This window comes from Bos indicus, chromosome 17, assembly GCF_029378745.1.
Source record: "Bos indicus isolate NIAB-ARS_2022 breed Sahiwal x Tharparkar chromosome 17, NIAB-ARS_B.indTharparkar_mat_pri_1.0, whole genome shotgun sequence".
Classification (NCBI taxonomy): domain Eukaryota; kingdom Metazoa; phylum Chordata; class Mammalia; order Artiodactyla; family Bovidae; genus Bos; species Bos indicus.
The window spans coordinates 7,340,963-7,361,617 of NC_091776.1; the positions used below are offsets into that span (position 1 = coordinate 7,340,963).

General features: G+C 33.7%; 1 protein-coding gene across 8 annotated transcripts in view; it reads left to right on the forward strand.

Moving 5' to 3' along the window:
• LRBA (LPS responsive beige-like anchor protein) overlaps positions 1-20,655 on the forward strand; it is a 757,794-nt gene that overhangs the window by 558,117 nt on the left and 179,022 nt on the right. For all 8 annotated transcript variants that reach the window (XM_070770117.1, XM_070770116.1, XM_070770115.1 and 5 more), the window contains 2 exons: positions 16,537-16,677; positions 17,709-17,828. In XM_070770117.1, coding sequence (XP_070626218.1) covers positions 16,537-16,677; positions 17,709-17,828 — 261 coding nt within the window. The remainder of the gene's footprint in view (positions 1-16,536; positions 16,678-17,708; positions 17,829-20,655) is intronic.

Here is a 20,655-nt window from a genome sequence, read left to right on the forward strand (position 1 = left end):
CCACTCTTGGTGACCCCATGGGCTGTAGCCCACCAGGCTCCTCAGTCTATGGAATTCTCCAGGCAAGAGTACTAGAGTGGGTTGCCATTTCCTTCTCCTTAGCAAATACTACTATATGTTTAAATAAACTTGTGAAATCGAAGAAAACATTGTGTGCAAAGCTTAAATTAAATCATAAACAGGTCTTATCCTCATTCTTAAGTGGATAATATAGCCTGACTATCTTTTTTAAATGAATTGAATTATTTATGCATATTTATATCCATTTAATGTCCCCAAAGTTTTGATATGAAACTACAATTTTATTTGGTAATCTTGTCCATGTTTTACAGGAATTCTTTTTCTGAAGCTGAATTAATATAATTAACAGTCTTTCTTCTGTATCATTTTTCTGATCATTATCTTTAGAAAGAAAAGTTCTAAGACAGAGAATGTAAAAAATGTCCTTTTGAAGGAATTCAATTTTATATATGGTATTTCCTTATAATAATTGCTATATAATATTGTCAATCTGTTAAGATCAAATCTATTTTAGTTTGAAAATGTGAGGAAATTTTATTATTTTCTTCTATTGAGAAACTCCTCATTTAACATAATGCTTTAATCTTTTAAAGCTGAAAAAAAGTAGAAATCAGTTTTGAAGTTGTTTTTTTCTTCCAGTTTCCCTGTTGCTTCATCACCAGTCTAAAATTCTGACTGATGAGAAGACAGATCTAACCATGCATAAACTTTGGAGTGACATTAATCCATATTTTACAAATGCACACTGAGTTTAGTTTTATATTTTGACAGCCTCCTTGAAAGAGACAAGAATATTTTCTTTTTGTCTTTTCTTTATAAGAAGTTATAATCAGGGCAGGAATATATTTACAAAATGTCATACCATAAAAACAAATTATAATAGCTGTTGTTTCAGTACCAGAGATTTCATGGTGGATTAATAAGATTTTTTTGTGCTGTTATTACTTTTTTTCCTTAGTAGGAGATTGTGTAAGCCAATTTTCTAAGTGAGGAAAATGAAAATAATCAGGTGCAATAATTTCTCTTCTAATTGATAAAGATAGTTATTTTGGAATATTTAATGTAAATACCTGGATGAAAGTGAAAGTTGCTAAGTCTTGTCTGACTCTTTGCAACCCCATGGACTATACAGTCCATGGAATTCTCTAGGCCAGAATATAGGAGTGGATAACCCTTCCGTTCTCCAGGGGATCTTCCCAACCCAGGGATCGAACCCAGGCCTCCCTCTTTGCAAGCAGATTCTTTACCAGCTGAGCCACAAGGGAAGCCCAAAGAATATAGGAGTAGGCAGCCTGTCCCTTTTCCAGTAGATCTTCCTGACCCAGGAATCAAACTGGGGTCTCCTGCATTGCAGGCGGATTCTTTACCAACTGAGCTCTCAAAGAAGTCCATATACCTGAATGCCTATTCAAAAAAACAAGTATTTTGTTAGATTGAAATGCAGTAGATAGACCAGCCATTTCCAAATGAAGTCTTGCAAATGAAAACTCAGCTATAAGAACATCCCACTTTGGAGTATATTACATATGTTAATTCTTTTAACCCTCACAAAGACCTTCTAAGATAGGTAGTATTATTACTATCTTTTACAGGAGCAGAAATTGATACACTGTGAGGTTAAACCAATTGTACAAAGTCACACAGATGGTGGATAGAACCAGAATTTAAACACTGTGCAGTTCACAGCTGTGTGTGTGTGTGTGTGTGTGTGTGTGTGTGTGTGTGTGTGTGTGTGTGTGTGTGTGTGTGTGTGTGTGTGTGTGTGTGTGTGTACTGGGTTAAGGTATAAAGTGACAAATTTCTTGCTGTGAATTTTGGCCCAGACAGCTTGGGAAACACTGCAGTGTGCTATGCTGCTTTCTATGCTTGGCTTCAATTTCTGAGTCTGTTTTAATGTTATATTATCAAGTTGCTTTTCACCTCTTATGCTGAAGTGCATGGTAAGGTGCAACCGGCATTTTATTGCTCGAAAAGTACTTTTCCCAGTTGCTGCCTCCTGGTGTGTTTGTCCCAGGTTATGCTTCCAGCTTTTTGACCAAACCCGTTTTATGGAAAAGATGAATGTTTGGTTAACTCTAGAGAACACCTGATGTTCCCTGAGCATTCTTTTTTTTTTTTTTTCATTTAGTGATTGTTTATTGAGTAATAGTGTACCAGGGACTCTTAGTTTCTGGAAATTAGATAAAGTCTTCTAAGTTACTGTTCTACTAAAAAATAAACCAAAGATTGGTGAGGGGGAAAGCAGGAATGGTCAAACTATAACCAGTAATTTATAATGGTCAAGCTATAATCTATATTTGTTAGAGCATACATTCTTCAAATGAAGCAAAATGCTGCAAGAGTTCAAGGTAGAGGGAAAAGAAAAATCATGCATTTTAAAAACTTTAGAATGTAAGCACAGTGTGAGTTGTTATTTTGCTTAAGAATCAAGAAAAGCAAATTGCTCTACTCTGGATCAAAGTGTTTCTAAAGAGTAAATTATGAAATAAATGAAGGGATCTGAACAAGGTTGTCCTAAATTTATTCACTTGCTGATTAGTTGCTGTTATTCATCCTTGTATTTATTGTGTTTTCTTCTCTCTTTGTTTAAAGCAAAAGTAGATGACTTCCCCCCTCTCTGTCTCCTTCATATCTCCTACCATCTGGTTGTGTATTTTTATATGTGAGATGTTTCTCCTAACACACACACATAATATACAGCATTCATCCTGACCTGGAATTGACTACTGGACATTTAACTGTTGTTGATCAGACAGCACTTCTTTATCTCTTTAAATTTTAAGTGCTGTTTCTGACAAATGCCAGTCCTTTTAGTGGGCTCTGCAACAGATACACTGGGAATCAATATACCATCTAGATGTCACAGAGGGAGAAGAATACTCTTTTGGTGGGGAGGGGAATATTGTTTTAAGACGATGAGCATTATAACTTTTACTTTATTTTTCTATTTATTGGGCTTCAGTTAAACCAAAGGAACTGAAAGTTAAAACAACTTTATTATATTATAATGATAAATAGTGGATCCTAAAGCATTTAAATAAAATATAAGTGCAGAGAAAGAAATTAAAATTATCCCACACTTGGCTGTTTTTTATTGGCTGACAAAATATATTAAATATATTTCAAGCTTGGCACCAAATATGCTGTTATATGCCACATAGATCTTAGAGATTTTGGTTTGAATTACATTCCCTGGCCTTGGGGAGTTTATAGTCCAGTCAGCAAAAAAGAATGATATGGGAAAGTTTAGAATCTTTTTGTAGGATTGTGAGGGAATCCCAAGTACGTGCTTTTAAAAAACATTTTATATATGTGCTCTTCTTTAGTCTCTTCAACCACATTCTAACGAATGTGTTATTATCTTTATTTTACACATAGGAAACAGAGGTGTAGTGAGGTTAAGAAACTCTCCAAGGACATAGATTTCCTAATTGTTAAAGGCTAGGATCTGACCTCAGATGTGTCCCTATCACTGAACTGGTAGACTTTTAGGTGTAACTAGAAAGAATAGTTTTGGTTGAACAGTGGCATGTATGTCTACTTCTTTCCAAAATGGGACTACCTTTCCCCTTATCTCAGCAAAAGACTAGAGGTTTACTTTTTGGAGAAATTGCACCAGACAAGTTTCTGATTGGAGAACAGGAAGAACAGCAGAGGGGGAGTTGAAGAGTAAGGAATGGAAAGCAGGAGGATTAACAGAAGGCTTTAAGTACCGAAGGCTGAAGGCCCCCAGACCCCTTTGCTGTCATGATATCAGCACTCCGACAGCCAGGCTTATACCAGCCCCAAAATGTAAGGCGGAAAATTGTGTTACCCTTTGGACATACTGATTGTCTCAATGAAAAGACCTCAAATGTACTGACATTTTAGGGATCCTACTTGGAGCCTATATGATTTTGCTTCCGTAAAAGTCACATTTCTGTTTACACTCAGTGACTGAAGTCAGCGGTTTTGTGCCTCATTCTTAGAAATGAAGATATGACCAAGTACTAGCAAGCATTTAAAGACAGCCTTCAGTGTGAAGGACAGTAGAGACTAAATTGAATAGAACAATAAAAGAAACCAGAAGAAACAAAGACAATTTAAGAAGCAGAAGCCTTAAAAGCAAAACAGAATAAATACCCTAATAGAAAAAAGCTATTGCATTAATAGAAAAAGAAAACATTACTATAGAATGTTGAGAGTAAGTACAGATGCTTTCTAAAAGGGATATCCAAAATGAAAGGGGGTATAGCTTGGAAAGATGAAATTCAGAAACCAAGAAAGTTTTAGATTTAGATAGGCTTGTGTCAGCCTGCCTCCATATATTAGGAAGGACCGGAAGCAGAGTACTTAATCTGAGGGTCCTGAATAGCAGACTGCTTTTTATATAGTATTTGTTACAATACTGGAGAAAATTTTTCGTGAGTACACTTACCTTTCAAAACTTTAAATTATTACATGTACAGTGTGATATATTTTGTTTAAAATACAGCTGTTTGGCACTTTGCCCATAATTTAAAATTAAGTTTAGCAAAATACGAACATATATAGATGTATATATACACACACATACATACATATGGGGCAATATATTGTGGTGTGTTTAGAGGATTTGCTGCAGTTTTTTTTAACTTAGGACAATAATCCATTGGTTTTGCACAAACTTTTTTACAATTTGCATCTTTAAATTATTAGTACTGTGTATGGCATTTAAATTATTAGTACTATGTATGGCAGATTTGTTTTTTTTACTAGAAGTTACCTTCTTGTGGAAGTTTTTTAATGACTCTAACAGGGGTTAAGCCTACACTTAGTTTAAGCAACCTTCACTGACATTGTTTTTTTAACATTAGTCAGAAAATGATAAACTGAAGTTACTGAAATGGATTGTGGTTAATATTACTGTCAGGGAGATGAATAATCTTGACATGTACCAGCAACACACTGCCAGTCCAGTAATCCTTCTCAAAGTTAAGTATTTATTCTCAAATCATCGTAAGTTACTATGGTGTGGAGTGATCATTTATTATTATTTATAAATAAATTGTTTTATTTACATAATGTTACCAGTTTTATCCTATCATACTTCCTGTTTTCTTAGTTTAGAGCTGCGAGTACTAGGGTAGATCCAAGTAAGGAACATATACTTACCGTAAACTTGTATGAAAAATTTTTTGAAACACCTTGAAAAAAATTTTAAGTTCGATAAATACTGATATTGTACTTCTAATTTCAGGCTGGGGCATTTTTTTTTAAGAGAGTAAATATAGTAAGAAACCATCTTAAAAAGCCTACGTACATTTGTAGCTTTCTTTATATCCTTGTGTTAACTTTTCATTCTTGTATTTCCCTGTGACAGTAAAAACTTAATTTATGTGAATGTGTAATAGTCTGCTTTTTAAAATAAGTAATGTATTAATGTATCTTTTAGTCACATGTCCACATTCCTGTCCAAGTCTTTTATTTTCCAAATCCATTTATTAGAGTAAGCACATTTATTCAACATAAACACTTATTTATAATACACTGATTATATTAAATGTGTTTAGTCAAATAATTGATTATTAAGCATATTTGGGGCACCATTCACAGGATTATTGCCAAGAGACTGGTAAATTCACATATATATGTATATATTAATATTTGAGAGAATGTCCTACTGAAAAGTTAAAATCTTCTGATTTTCATTACACACTTTTTCTTACCTGACAATGGTTTGACTTTTCTAAGAACAAATTGTGTCAAACATAATTATTATTACCCTCTGGTATTGTTGCTGCTGGTGCTACTTATTTTTGTCTATATCATGAAAAACCTAGACAGCGTATTGAAAAGCAGAGACATTACTTTGCTGACAAAGGTCTGTGTAGTCAAATCTATGATTTTTCCAGAAATCATGTACGAATGTGGAAGTTAGACCATAAAGAAGGCTGAGCACCAAATAATTGATGCTTTCAAACTGTGGTTCTGGAGAAGACTCTTGAGAGTCCCTTGGACAGTAAGGATATCAAACCAATCAATCCTAAAGGATATCAACCCTGAATATTCATTATAAGGACTGATGTTGAAGCTGAAGCTCCAATACTTTGGCTACCTGATGCAGAGCCGACTTATTGGAAAAGACCGTGATGCTTGGAAAGATTAAAGGCAGGAGGAGAAGGGAGTGACAAAGGTTGAAGTGATTGGATGGCATCACTGATTCAATAGACCTGAGTTTTAGCAAACTCTGGGAGATGGTGAAGGACAGGGAAGCCTACACAGGGAATCCTGGCGTGCTGTAGTCCATAGGGTCGCAAAGAGTCGGACATGACTGAGCGACTGAACAACAGCAACATCATGTATTATAGTTGTGAAATAATAGTTGAGGTTCATTTTTTTTTTTTACAAATGGAAGTCCAGTTCTTCCAATACCACTTGTTGAAAAGACTGTCTTTTCTCATGAATTGTCTGGGAACCTCTATTGAGATTAAATTGGATGTATACGTATAGGTCTATTTCTAGACTTTATTCTGGTCGATAAGCATAGTCTATCCTTATATCAATAGCACACTGTCTTGTTTACTGTATGTAGTTTTATAGTTAGTCATAATATCAGGCATGTGAATCCAGCTATTTCTTCTTTCTTAAAGTTGTTTTGGCTACTCTAGATTTTCTGGAATCAGCTCGTCAATTCTACTATTTTGGTTAGGCTTGCGTTTAATTGGTAGGCCATTTTTACCAAAAATTACAGCAATACTGAATCTTTCAATCCACAAATATGGTTTATCTTCCATTCATTTAGGTCTTCTTTAATTTCTGTCTGAGGTTTTGTCGCTTTTTGTGTTGCATGCTAACATTTTTAATTTATCCTTAAAATTTTCATTTTTTTTTTCCATTTCAAACTTTTCAAAATTTATAGGAACACAGTTGAATTTTTTTAGATTGACCTTGTGTTTTACAACTTTTGTTTGACTCAACTATTCATACTAGTAGCTTTTTTGTAGACTTTTGGGGACTTCCTACATCTCCACATGAATACTTACTGCATTATATGATGTTGACCATAAGTGCTGAGAGGGCCTTTTCTTTTATCTTATGGGAAAAGCATTTACTCTTTCATCATTAAGTATAATAATAGCTATAGGTTTCATATGTTTCTCTTGTGTTTTTTGGTGTTGTTTTCAGCTTTGTTTCCCTTACTATTTTTCTTTCTACTTGATTTGGATTCAATTTTAATTTCTCTTCCTTTTATTTTTTTAGTATCTTAAAGTGGAAGATTTAAACTATTCCTTTCCAACTTCTTTTTCTTTCTAATACAAGCATTTAATGTTACAGATTTTCCTCAGAACACTGATTTTTGTAAGGTCCAACAGATTTTTATGTATTGTGTTTTCATTTTTATTCCATTCAATGTATTTTCTAATTTTCCTAATGACCCATAGATTCTTTGAGTTTCTCATTGACCCATAGATTCTTTTTTAGAAGAGTGTTGTTTCCTTTCCACAGGTTTAAAGGTTTGTCATGTCTTTCTCTTGTTACTTCATAGTTTAATTTCATTATGATTGGAAAACATACTTTTTTGTGACTTCTATTCTTTTAAGTTAGTTGAAATTTGGTGTATGGCTTAGAACATGATCCATGTTGGGAATATCCTTACTAACTTTATTTTTACCGGAGCACACTTGATTTGCAGTGTTAGCTTCAGGTGTACAGCAAAGTGAATCAGTTGTACATGTACATATATCCTCTCTTGTTTAGATTCTTTCCATATACGCCATCAGAGTGCTGAGTGGAGCTTCCTGTGCTGTACAGTAGGTCCTTATTAGTCATCTGTCTTATGTGTAGTAGTGGGTGTACACCAGTCCAAATCTCCCAGTATATCCCTCCCCCTTTCTCCCCTGGTAACATAAAAGTTTGTTTTCTACATCTGTGACTCTACCTCTGTTTTCTAATTAAGTTCATTTATACCCCTTTTTTAATTAGAAAAAGATAGGATTCCACATAAAAGCAATATCATATGATACTTGTCTTTCTGTGTCTGACTTACTTTACTCAGTATGACAATCTCTAGGTCTTTTCATGTTGGTGCATTATTTCACTCTTTTTTATGACTGAGTAATATTCCTTACTAATTTTTTATCTACTTATTCTGTTGATTACTGAGTGAGAAATGTTGAAGTCTCCAACTCTAATTTTGATTTGTCTGTATCTTCTTTTTCACTTCTTTCATTTTTTGTTATATGTATTTTCAGCATTTGTTTTGGGTACATGTTATGAGTTGAATTATGTCTCCCCAAAAGTTATGTTGAAATCCTAACCCCTAGCACCTGTGGTCATGACCTTATTTGTAAATAGGGTCTTTGCAAGTGTAATGAAGTTAAGATCATTGAAGTGGGGCTAATTTCAGTATGACTGGTGTTTTCATAAGAAGATGAAAATATTATGGTAAGACAAATGGCAAAGGAGAGAACAGCATGCAGTGATGGAAATAGAAATTGGGAGTTATGTTGCTGCAAGGGAAAGAGTACCTGAGGCCACAAGAAGCTGGACTAGACCAAGAAGGATCCTCCGTTAGAAGCTTCAGAGAGAACGTGGCTCTGCCAACACCTTATTTGAACATTGAACCTCCAGAACAGTGAGACAATGAATTTCTATTAGTTTAAGTCACCCAGTTTGAGGTGCTTTATCATAGGAGCCCTAGGAAACTAAGATAGTGCATACACATTTCAGAGCGCTATGCTTTCTTCATAAACTGTTATCATCTTCATGTAATGTCTCCCGTCACACCTATAATAGTCCATGTCCTGAAGTCTACCTTTTCTGATATTTATATAGACATGACAGTGGTTTTTTTTATTATTATTACTTATAGTATCTTTTTCTATCATATTTAAAAACCTGTCTATGACTTTATTTTTTTTAATTCCTTTTTTGTGGGCAACATATAATGCAGTCTTGCTTTTATAGCCATTCTAATAACGTCTACATTTTAGTTGGGGCGTTGAGACCATTTACATTTAATGTAATTTTATATAGTCAGTTTAAATGTATTTTCTTTCCACCTGTTTTTTATCCCTTATATCAGTTCTTTCTGTCTTATCTCCTTTTATCTGTTTTCTTTCAGATTGGGTTGTTTTATGATTCCAGTTTATCTTCACTGTGCCTTGTTATTTATACCTTTAAAAAATTTAGTGGTTTCTTTGTGGTTTAAAATGTGCATCTTTAACTTGTGATTTCTTTCAGAGGGAATTATTCCATGTGTAGCTAAAGTTTAGGTTTGTCTGTGGCAAGAAGTGAGTTCAGGAGCCTCTCTTGTCACCATTTTGGACCAGATTTTAATGGTCCTCGTTGTTTCTTTAAGTGTATATATGAGCCTATCTGTGAATAAATAAATTTTGTTATAACAGCATTGAGCCTCTTGGATGTTGTCATTTTCATAATTCCTATTTTTTTTTTTAGTTGACCTTGGATTGTTAAGATTTTGGGGGGCTCCTTCCAGGTATTTAGCTCAACACGGGCATTGGATTATCAGATTATTTTAATTGACTTATGTGCCTTTCTCAAACAGACAAATAACTATATTGAAAATCACTTAATATGAAGTATAGCTGAATAATATAGAACTGTGAAGGTGGTGCTATTAAATCTACCAATGTGAGCCTTTGAAATGATTTAGCTTCAGTTAAGTACAATAAGTAAAATGGAATACTTTCTTTTTCCCAGGATATGTTTATTAAGTTGAAATCATATAGTGGGTATATGTTTAATGTTACTTGGAAGAGAGCTTGTTTTCAAGGGATTAAAAAATCCTCTGGTACGTAAAAGCAAAAAGTGCTTATTTGTTAACTTTAAAAGCTATAGTAGTATGCCGATAAAATTTTTTCTCTGTAATATTAAATTAAATGTAGAGTGTGTGAAGATAAGTGCCAAACCATTTCAGCCATATAGCATATGACGAAATACCCTGAAAACTAATGTTGAGTTACAATGCTTATCAGTCTGTTATATTCGTCTTTTAGATAAAAGGGCTGCTACAACTGACACAAAATAGTTGCTACACCCCCGAATGGTGGCAACATTGCTTAAATGATATAGGCTATTCTTTTATTTTTTCTCCTTGTAGGTGGGAAAGGAAGGCAGGTGGTAGAGATGCACAGAATTCACTGGCTTCTTTAAAAAGTTTTAGCAACACAAGGAATTAAAGGCTTTCATTTGGGTTCATAGATATGGATATATAAATACAAAAAAATTAAAGAGAAAAGTAAAAACCAACATTCTAAAGCAACCATACCCCAATAAAGTTAATTTTTTAAAAAAGGAAAGTAAAGCAGTAAACTTTGATGACAGTGCTTATTTTTATGTATTCATTTTTTTTAAATAAGCAATTTTGTCAAGTGTCTTTTCAGTGACCCCAACACAAAATATTCATCCCTCTCCCCCATTTGTGAAACTGTCTGCTAAATACCCACTGTATTATACGTGTATGCATGCTCAGTTGCTCAGTTGTGTCCCACTCTTTGTGACTCCATGAACTATAGCCCCCAGGCTCCTGTGGTAATGGGACTTCTCAGGCAAGAATACTGGAGTGGTTGTCATTTCCTACTCCAGGGGATCTTCCCGGCTCAGGGATCGAACCCAGGTCTCCTGCCTCTCCTCCATTGGCAGGCAAACTCTTTACCACTGAGCCACCTGTGAAGCCCAAGCACATACATTATATAGTTAAGAGTAAAGTATAAATATCATTTTTTTCAAAAGAGCATTTAATCTAAAAGTCCCATGAAAGGATTCCAGTGGTGCTATAGATTCAGCCCCAACGCTTTCATTAATCCACATAACTCAAATTATTCTAGGATGCAATAGTCAGTCTAGTTAGAATTGGCTCTGAATCTTGCCTCAGCTATTGATAATCATTTAACTTCTTCCCAAACTTGTTATTTTCATCTGTAAATTGGGATTGCTAATGGTTTTGTATATTAAGGCGTTTTTATAAATATAGCAAGATAATATATCTAAGGCTCTTAGATTCTTCACTTATATCCAATAAACAGTTGCATTGTCATCAGAATAGCCCCTTTAATCTGTTTATCAGAGTTATTTTGTATAATCTCAAAACAAATCATTATTCTCTAACCAGGAATGACCATCTTTTATGATGTCACATTTCCTAATAGTCCATCCTCTTTCATCCTCTTGAATTTGAATTATTTTTGTTTAATTTGTTCATGAATATCGATTACCTTATATATAATTAACATTTTTTATTTAACCTGACATTTCTCTAACATATTAGATTCATATGATATTGAGTTCAACCATTTTGTTATCTTTTCCTTATACATAATTAACAATTTTTTTTAATTTAACCTGACATGTCTATGAAATGTTGGATTCGTATGATATTGAGCTCAACCATTTTGTTATCTTTTCCTGCTGTCACTTTGTAATTGCTCTTTTTCGGTATCTACAGGCCTATCCTACTTCCACAATAAATTAATGCATAACTTCTTGCTTATGTTGCCACTAAACAGTGGCAAAGTCATGTCTGACTCTTTGCGACCCTATGGACTAGCCTGCCAGGCTCCTCTGTCCTTTGGATTCTCCAGGCAAGAATTTTGGAGTGGGTTGCCTTGCCCTCCTCCAGGGGATCTTCCCGATGCAGGGATCTTACCTGCCTTTTTTACATCTCCTGTATTCGCAGGCAGGTTGTTTACCATTAGTGCCACCTGGGAAGCCTTGTATCTCATAGATTTCTGTTAATTTTGAGCTAGGTTATTCAAGGTACTTATTTTCTTCATTATTAAAATAGGGATGCCTAGCAGAAGGCAATGGCACCCCACTCCAGTACTCTTGCCTGGAAAATCCCATGGACAGAGGAGCCTGCTGGGCTGCAGTCCGTGGGGTTGCTAAGAGTCGGACACAACTGAGCGACTTCACTTTCACTTTTCACTTCATGCATTGGAGAAGGAAATGGCAACCCACTCCAGTGTTCTTGCCTGGAGAATCCCAGGGACAAGGGAGCCTTGTGGGCTGCCGTCTCTGGGGTTGCACAGAGTTGGACACGACTAAAGCGACTTAACAGCAGCGGCTCACATTTATTGTGAGAATGCACAATAATGTTTTATAAAATACAAAATGTAGCCTGGGGATTATTAATTAGATAACTTCAGGTGCGATTTCCTAAAAATTTTAAAAAGAAAGCAAAATTTTAGAGTGTATGAACATTAGTCTTTTCTTTTTACAACTAACTTTTACTAGTAATCAGATGAAAGAATCTGTATTGGGTGGTTGTAAGGGTCTTTGAATCTAATACTCTTTGTTTTTAATTAATGTAGTACTGCTGCTGCTGCTAAGTCGCTTCAGTCGTGTCCGACTCTGTGCGACCCAGAGACGGCAGCCACCAGGCTCCCCGGTCCCTGGGATTCTCCAGGCAAGAACACTGGAGTGGGTTGCCATTTCCTTCTCCAATGAATGAAAGTGAAAAGTGAAAGTAAAGTCCCTCAGTCGTGTCCAACTCGTAGCGATCCCATGAACTGCAGCCTATCAGACTCCTCTGTCCATGGGATTTTCCAGGCAAGAATACTGGAGTGGGGTGCCATTGCCTCCTCCGAATGTAGTACTAGATGATTGTAACTTGCTTGACATTTCATATGCTTTTCACAGTAAAATTTAGAGGCCGTTTGGATTTTGAAAGATAATTCTGTTTTATCTCATGCTCTTGAAGTAGGGTAATTCAGTTTTGGAGTTTATGTGTACTATTAGGCTTCTGACTGATAATGCACAGTACTGGTATTCCATTAAATGATTGTGATCCTTAATTACGTTCTCTCCTAATAGACAACATTAATTTCATTAGGCTTTTTTAATGGTTTTTTTTTTCTTAAATATTCTTGATCAAATAAGCTGAAAATATCAATAGTTATTATTACAAATAACATGCTGTATGCCAGACACTGAACTGGGTACTTTATATGCAGTAGTTTTGGATCTCTAATAATTAGCAAAGTTACTTCTCAGAAACGGTAACGAAATTATTTTGCCGTAATATGCTTAAAAACCTGATTTAGAAAGTTGCTTTGCATTTATTATTCTGAAAGGTATCAGACAAGAAAAATAGAGTACTTACGAATCTACCACAGGTGTCAATTTTGCTGTTTGTGAAATTAACAATATATACTATGGGCAGTGGAATTTGTTTTGTTTTGCTATTTATACTTTTTCAAGAGTTCTGGTGTTCTTTTTTCTTTCATTTGCCTTTTCCTGTTTTAATCCAAGTTCTTATTTGCATTTTTTAAATGTAAATACTTAATGCTGGTATTCCTGAACCTCTAAATCGTTCCGTTTTATTTTAACCGCTTTTTTATCTTGTTGTGATTAAGGTTCTGTTATTATTTTGTATATTTAAAAAATAACTCAAACAAGAACTCTGAATCAACCTAGAGTATGGGATGGAGAGGGAGATGGGAGGGAGGTTCAAAAGGAGGGTATATATGTATATCTATGGCTGATTCATGTTGAGGTTTGACAGAAAACAAAAAATTCTGTAAAGTATTCTTCAATAAAAAAAAGTAATTTTATATATATATATATAGTTCTATTTGTTAGCTTTTTGTAGTGTTTAAAATTATTTTTGTATCCTAGGGCTATTTATATTTACCTGGTTATGAATTTGAGTTATACCTCTCTAATCAATACTTATTTTTTATTGATTTTTCCAAGAAGTTATGACCATTTCAAATGACCAGTATTTTTGTTCTTCCTTTAATCGATTTGCTGATTTTGAAAAATAATCTGGTCAAGCTTTTACAGTTAAATTGTACAGAGCTTTTTGTAGGCTGGTAATGCTAGGTATCTTCTAGAATTGCCCTCCATTTGTTACTCTTAATATACTGTATAAGTAAGAGGAGCCATCAGCATTTACTTGTAGTTCTTTTGCAGAGATGAATAAACATCTTGAAATGCTGATTTAGACAGTGTTTTAAAAATGCTGTGATGCACTTTGGTGTATGATGGACTCTTTCTTAGTTAAATGTTGCACAGCATTATAACATAGTTGGATTCAGCTCATCTTTTAAAGCAGTTGTCAGAAAAATATGGGCCAGCATGGTAGAATGTATTAGCTCAATACATTGTCTCCATTTTATTATGAAGCTGCTGAGGAAGCTGTGATATACAGCACTGTCATTACAGATCTATTGTTAGGACGGTTCCACAGTCTTCTTTGCACTGCCATTAATTTATAGCAGTAAACAATATGTAGCCTTCCAACTGCAGCAAAGCAGAATCTTTTAATGAGGTGGATGTTATTACCACAATAAATCAGCGCTTTCGCGTAATGTATAATTCAATGTGTGTATTCCCACTGTAACTTCTCTGAGTAAGCTGATAGTGTATCATTGTCATTGCACAGCTCCACTGGTCTTATTTTTTTTTTTTAACCTTCTTTTATTTGGGGACTTCTTTTTTATATGTTTGCAAATAAATGTGGTATGTCTTGATAGCTGTCCTGTAGCAGGCTTCAGAAACCAACTGTAACAATAACAGCCAGAATCAATACTGTGGGTTCTGCCTATATGGATCTCTGCACAGTGCCATTTTTTTTCAAATGCTAGTGAAATCAATCCTAATTGGTTTTAGCATTATATTCAAGAAACGTGATTCTATAACTATTGATTTTGGGGGTGTACTCATTTGGAGTGTAATAAAAATAGGAGCAGATAAAGTGAATACTTAATATGCTGCAGAATCATACAAACAGAGCATTGATTTTATTTTTAATTCACATAATTTGTCTTCCAGTGATTTTATTTCTTCTTTCTTTCCTTTTGCATGGCTCAGTCTTCAGGGACAACAACGAAAATACATTTAAAGGCATTCCAAATTGGTTCTGTAACAAAGATTTCTTGGAGTCGGTTCCATTTTTAACTGGCATAAATTTAGTAAATCAGACTTAATTCTTTTGTACAGAAACTAATGCTTTAAAAATGCCTTTTTAAATTGGTATACTGTGATACTGATTTAAAATAATAATCACCTAGAGGTTTTTTAAATTTTGCTTGTAAAGTAAAAAAATGGCTTAAAATAAAATGTCGATTAGAACTGTCCTATTGAAAGAGAATGAAAGGTACGAGCAATAAATTGCAGTTTTGAAAAAATAGTTAACAATTTTAGAAAGATGGCCAAAATGATCATTTAAAATGTTGCTTAAAATTACTTTTTAACATGAAAAGCAGTTTTAAAACTCATTTAACTTTGTTTCATTTTCAGTAGAATATTTCTGAATACATCTGTTTTAAAACCAGTATTTTAAATTTCAGCTTAATATTTCTCCCATAAATGATCAGACATTTTCTTTCTCATATAAATGAGGAGTTGCTAATTGATAGGTTTTTATTAAAGAAAGTAATCTTGCATATTTTTTGGTGTATTGATATTTGTATTTTACATAAAGAATAGAGATTTTCTGGAGATTGGCTTATTTTATGAGAATGAACTGTTTCTTATTCTTTAAGGCCTTAAACCCCTTTGTGAATCTGGAAATCTCTTTGTATCTTCCTGAAGAAGATGTGCATGTGCATGATCACACAAAATTTTGCTTTTGCCTTCTGTTTAGTGGAGTTCATGTATTCCCTGAATTACAACAGCAACAATAGTGATACCAGCTGACACTTCTTAAGCTCTTACCTTACGCCAGTCAATATTCTGAGGGCTTATAGGCTATTGTTTTATTCAGACTTTACCCCAGTGCTAAAAGATTACCTTAAAAATAATAACATGCATTGAATATTGTCAGGCTTGGTTTGTCCCTCTATGTACTTACTCATTTTATTTTCTGAAACAACCTTCTTACTGGGTACCATTATTACTCCAGTAAGCGCAGACTCTTCATCACTTGGCCGTACTGCTTTGGGGACCTTGGCTGTAATGTATTGTTTTCCAGTACAAGCTCATATTCTGTCTAATATTCTATTTGTATTACATATTAAAATAATTTTTTCATACAGACATGTTTTTATCTTCTGAATTCTGGTTTTACTCATGCTAGTAGAAAATCCTAGATTTTCATTTAATCTCTTTTTTCATGCAGTCCCTTTCTTGCACTTCTCCTCACCTGCTACCTCCTCAAATTTTGTTCCATCTCCTCTCAGCATCTGTGATATGTTAATCACTTAGCTTCAAGATTCTGTTTCTGGTTGTTGCTTCTGATGAATTAAGTAGGATTTTAGAGGTGCTTTCCAAAGTATCATATAGCTAATACTCACTTCATGTAATTATCTTTGTGAAAATGCTTGTTCTGGGCTGATTAAAGATTTTTATTCAAATGAAACCAACTTACTGAGAAATGACAGGTTTCTTCTCCCTTCACTTATATGTATATATTTAATGTGCATTGAAAGTTAAATTTACGTTGCCATCCACTCTGTGACTGTAACACTGCTTTAAATGGTATGTATTTTTAATTCACTTTCATACTTGCTAATAGGATAATGTTTGAAGAGATAAATAAAGGACAATTACATTTATGTGGGTTTTTTTTTTTCTCCTCTGTATTGGCAGCCAATAGGAGCTTTGAATCCAAAAAGAGCAGCATTCTTTGCAGAGCGTTACGAGTCCTGGGAAGATGATCAAGTTCCAAAGTTCCACTATGGTACTCATTACTCAACGGCAAGTTTTGTTCTTGCATGGCTGCTAAGAATAGTAAGTTCGATTTGAATAATAAACCATGGATGAGTAAATTCAATGTTGTGGAGAATATGCATTGATTAAAAATCATCAGCATCGTTTTTGAAGGGTGAAATTTTTTTCAGTGATTGAAGCTCTAATTATATAAATATCCCTGTATCCCATTTGGTCTGTATTGTACAACATGTTACTGTAGAATGGCCATAAAAATGTATCACCTGGAATTGCATGAATTTTTCCCTTAAATTTGCCTCTTCAAATGGTTGATAACTTACCAGTCTCTGAATTGCAATATATGTTATTTTCAAATGTAATCTTTTAAAATAAAAACTAAGATTCCCTTAACACAGACATATATTCATATATCTTGAAAACTTCAGTTGCCCCAAGTGGAATAAGTGTGTTTACAAGTTACACCAAGACTGCTGTGTATTGATAACATATTGGTTAAGCCAGAAGTGTTTCTGTAGAATTGGAAGGTGATTCATCTACAAGAAGGTAATTTCTTTGGGAAAGCATTAGCAGCACATCATTAATTTAAGCTTGTTAGAAGGGTACAGGCAGACATAAATCCTAGAGGTAATTTATAGTGCTTAGCTAATTTCAAGCAATTATCCACTAATATGTGTTTAAGTGTTCTTTAACTATGAGGAGGCTTTTAAATCTTCCAAACATTTTTCTTTTCTTAATCATAAATTAAATATTGAACCATAACAATAGGGAAATTATATATTGGACTATTTCTTTGTACTATGAAGAAAAATGCAGTCTTAGTTTATGTTGGAATGTTATTAATAAATTGTTCTTGGAAAGAAAAGGAGTCTGAAAAATATTGAAAATACCAAATTTTGGAAATACTTCTTCTGAAACAATTTGAGAACCTTAATGTAATAGTTTAGGTATAAATCTCAGTCTGTGCCTAGGACATAATACTGGCTATTGTCTATTTATCATTAATGTATTTAAATATAAAGATTTATAAAACCACGTTTTTATCCATGCGGAAACATATGGATATGGAGTTTATAAATTGCTTATTTTTTTAGGAACCCTTCACAACTTATTTCCTAAATTTACAAGGAGGGAAATTTGATCATGCAGATCGAACGTTTTCCTCAATTTCCAGAGCTTGGCGAAACAGTCAGCGTGATACATCGGATATTAAGGTACAAAACTGTTTCCTTTTACAGTTGTTATTTCCAGTGTGTTTCTTGCTGAATGAATTTCTGTCTTGCAGTACGGCCTTATTTACTAAAGATGAGCCTCAAAGGATGAGACCTTAGTTAAATGGTCCAGAACTACTGTAAACGATTTCTCTCTCTCTCCTGTCTGTTTTAGTCAGTCTTAATGTCTCCTCTTTCTCTCTAATTGTGGAACGGTTGTTTTCCTTCCTTCTTGGAATCTTTTTTAAAGGAGGAATACAGTAGTATGTATGTAAGGCAGCATGCTCAGTGGAATTCCAAAATCAATGAATAAAATTAATACAATCAGAAAAATACTGTGAGAAAGATGTCAGACTCTTAACGTGTTTCATTTGGCTTCAGCAGTTTCCTGTCTCTGTTCTTAAGGTAATCGTATTTTACCTGCTGCTGGTTCTAAATGCATACCTGACTCTGCTTGGTATGGAATTGCATTTAATTATTATATACAGGAAATGAGTTCCTCTATCTATATGTATGTTCAGTACTATAAAAAGATAAAAAACTCGGCACAGTCGCTAATATAGCACTTATTTTTGCTTCTAACCTCAGAAGTACTATATTTTATTTTCGTGACGTAGTGTTCTTTCTGAAAGATACTGTGTAGATGCAGTTGAGTAAAATGAAATTTGTCTATAGTTGTGAAGTTCCTTATGGTATCATAAAGAACTGTGACTTTTATATAAATAATTACATGTATACTTATATGATAAGTAATAAGAGAAATATCTGGGTTTAAAGAAGAAAAGTTGCATTACTTATGTTTATGTTACTATAGAGTACTTTTAAAAATTTCATTAAAATGATAATTTCATCTTACTTTTAGGTGTGTTACATTACAGTCTATAAAAATGTGTTCACATACTGTATCTTACCATAGAGTATAACATTTGCTTATATCCAAGGTATTTTATTGAAGAAGATTCATCATATGCAGAAATAATCTTTTATATTGGAACATCTATAGGAATTTTTGATATCACAAATAATGTACTCTGAAATTATATATCATATTCCTCAAGAATCATTAACAGATAACTAGATAATTATCAATGGATAATTAGATAGCAATTAATCAGAATAGTTAACAGATTTAATAATTGTTTCTATTTCTAATCTCAAAGCTATGTCATTACTGAGCTTTTTGAGACATAATGAGAGATACAGACATATGAAAACATTGATAAGACTGACTTTCTGTTATCAAACTGAAGACTTAAGGAAAAATTTTTCTAAATTTCTAAATTTTTTTTTTAACATCTCATGACCAAATTATAACCTCATACTTAAGTTTGGTAATAGAAATGTAAACAAGAATGAAATCATAAATTTGAATTCTTTTCTACTCCATAACAGAGGTAGTGGATATTTTCAAATTTCTACTTCTCTGTAGTAGACATTCCTACTTAATGCTTTTTTGGAAAGGAGATACATGATTGATATTTGTAGTTTTATTGTCTCTATCTCCTAAATCTTGGCCTTTTTCTCTGATGTTTCTTTAATTAGTGCATGTCTGGTTCCATTTTTCCAAAGGTTTTCTTTAAAATACCTCACTTGTACTAAAAAATAAATCCACACAAAAAAGCTATAGCATTAAAAAACAAGTCCCCCTGAACCATATGAACTTTACCCTTCTCTTTCCTTATTTTTCTCCTTACTCGTGTTTCTTCACAAATAATGACTCAAATCCATTTTGCTTCTGTTTGAATGTCCCAGCAGACTTTGATAAAAACAGCCCCAATTACTAAAAAACTAGTAGAATTTCAGCTCTTGCTATTGTGCTTCTTGACTTTTAGCTCCCTAGCCTAGTTATGTAGGGCATCTAAATGAAGAAGTAGAGCACAAGGTTCAGGGAAACGTTGTGTGTGTATTTTTTAATGTGTACTATTTATTTTTTCAAGTCTTTGCTGAATTTTTTATAATATTGCTTCTGTTTTATGTTGTGGTTTTTTAGCCATGGAGCATGTGGGATCTTAACTCCCCAACCAGGGATCAAACCCACACCCCCTGCTTTGGGAGGCAGACTCTTAACTGCTGGACCACCAGGGGAATCCTGGGAAAAGTTTTTTAAAAAGTAGAAGAATTAAAAATTCCAAGTGTAAAGTTGATGGGAGCCTGGTTAGAAATACTGTTTTATTTTTAACTACCATGTCCTTATGTTCAGATGCACAGGAATTTTCTTCAGGACTGCCTTGGGTGAAACCCAAGGGTGAAACTTGCTTTTCTAACCAATATGTATGTTTTCCTAATTTTCTTTTCTTTTTTCTTTTTAAACCATAAAATATTTGTGAGGTAGATAGGACATTGATAAATTACTCCATTTTCTATATTGATAACCAGGTAGTTTGAACCAGTAACTTAGTATACTTCCAAATGTAATTCTTTGTAAAGTATACAATGTATGGTTACATAGGTTATATTAATAGGCTGTTTAAAGAGCCTCCTTATAGTTGGTCCTGCTGTAATTGAAGAGGGATTTAATCTTGTCTCTTTTTATATTTTACTTTTTGATCTTGCCTCTTCATGTTACATTCTAGCACTTTATAAAACATATTAAATTATTACAATTAATGTGTAAGAATGAATATTAAGAAAGCACATTTAAATCCCTATGATGGTATAAACATTTCATTAAGATACGATGTTGTATTTCAGATGGAATCGTATTAATTATAGTCTGATCTTTATTTATCTTGTCGTGTTAGAGTTTTTAGAAATACTAAGGGATATGTTAAATAGTAAAGAGAGGATAGTGAAGTATGTGAGTGGGTGGTAGGGATCACTGTATTGAGTG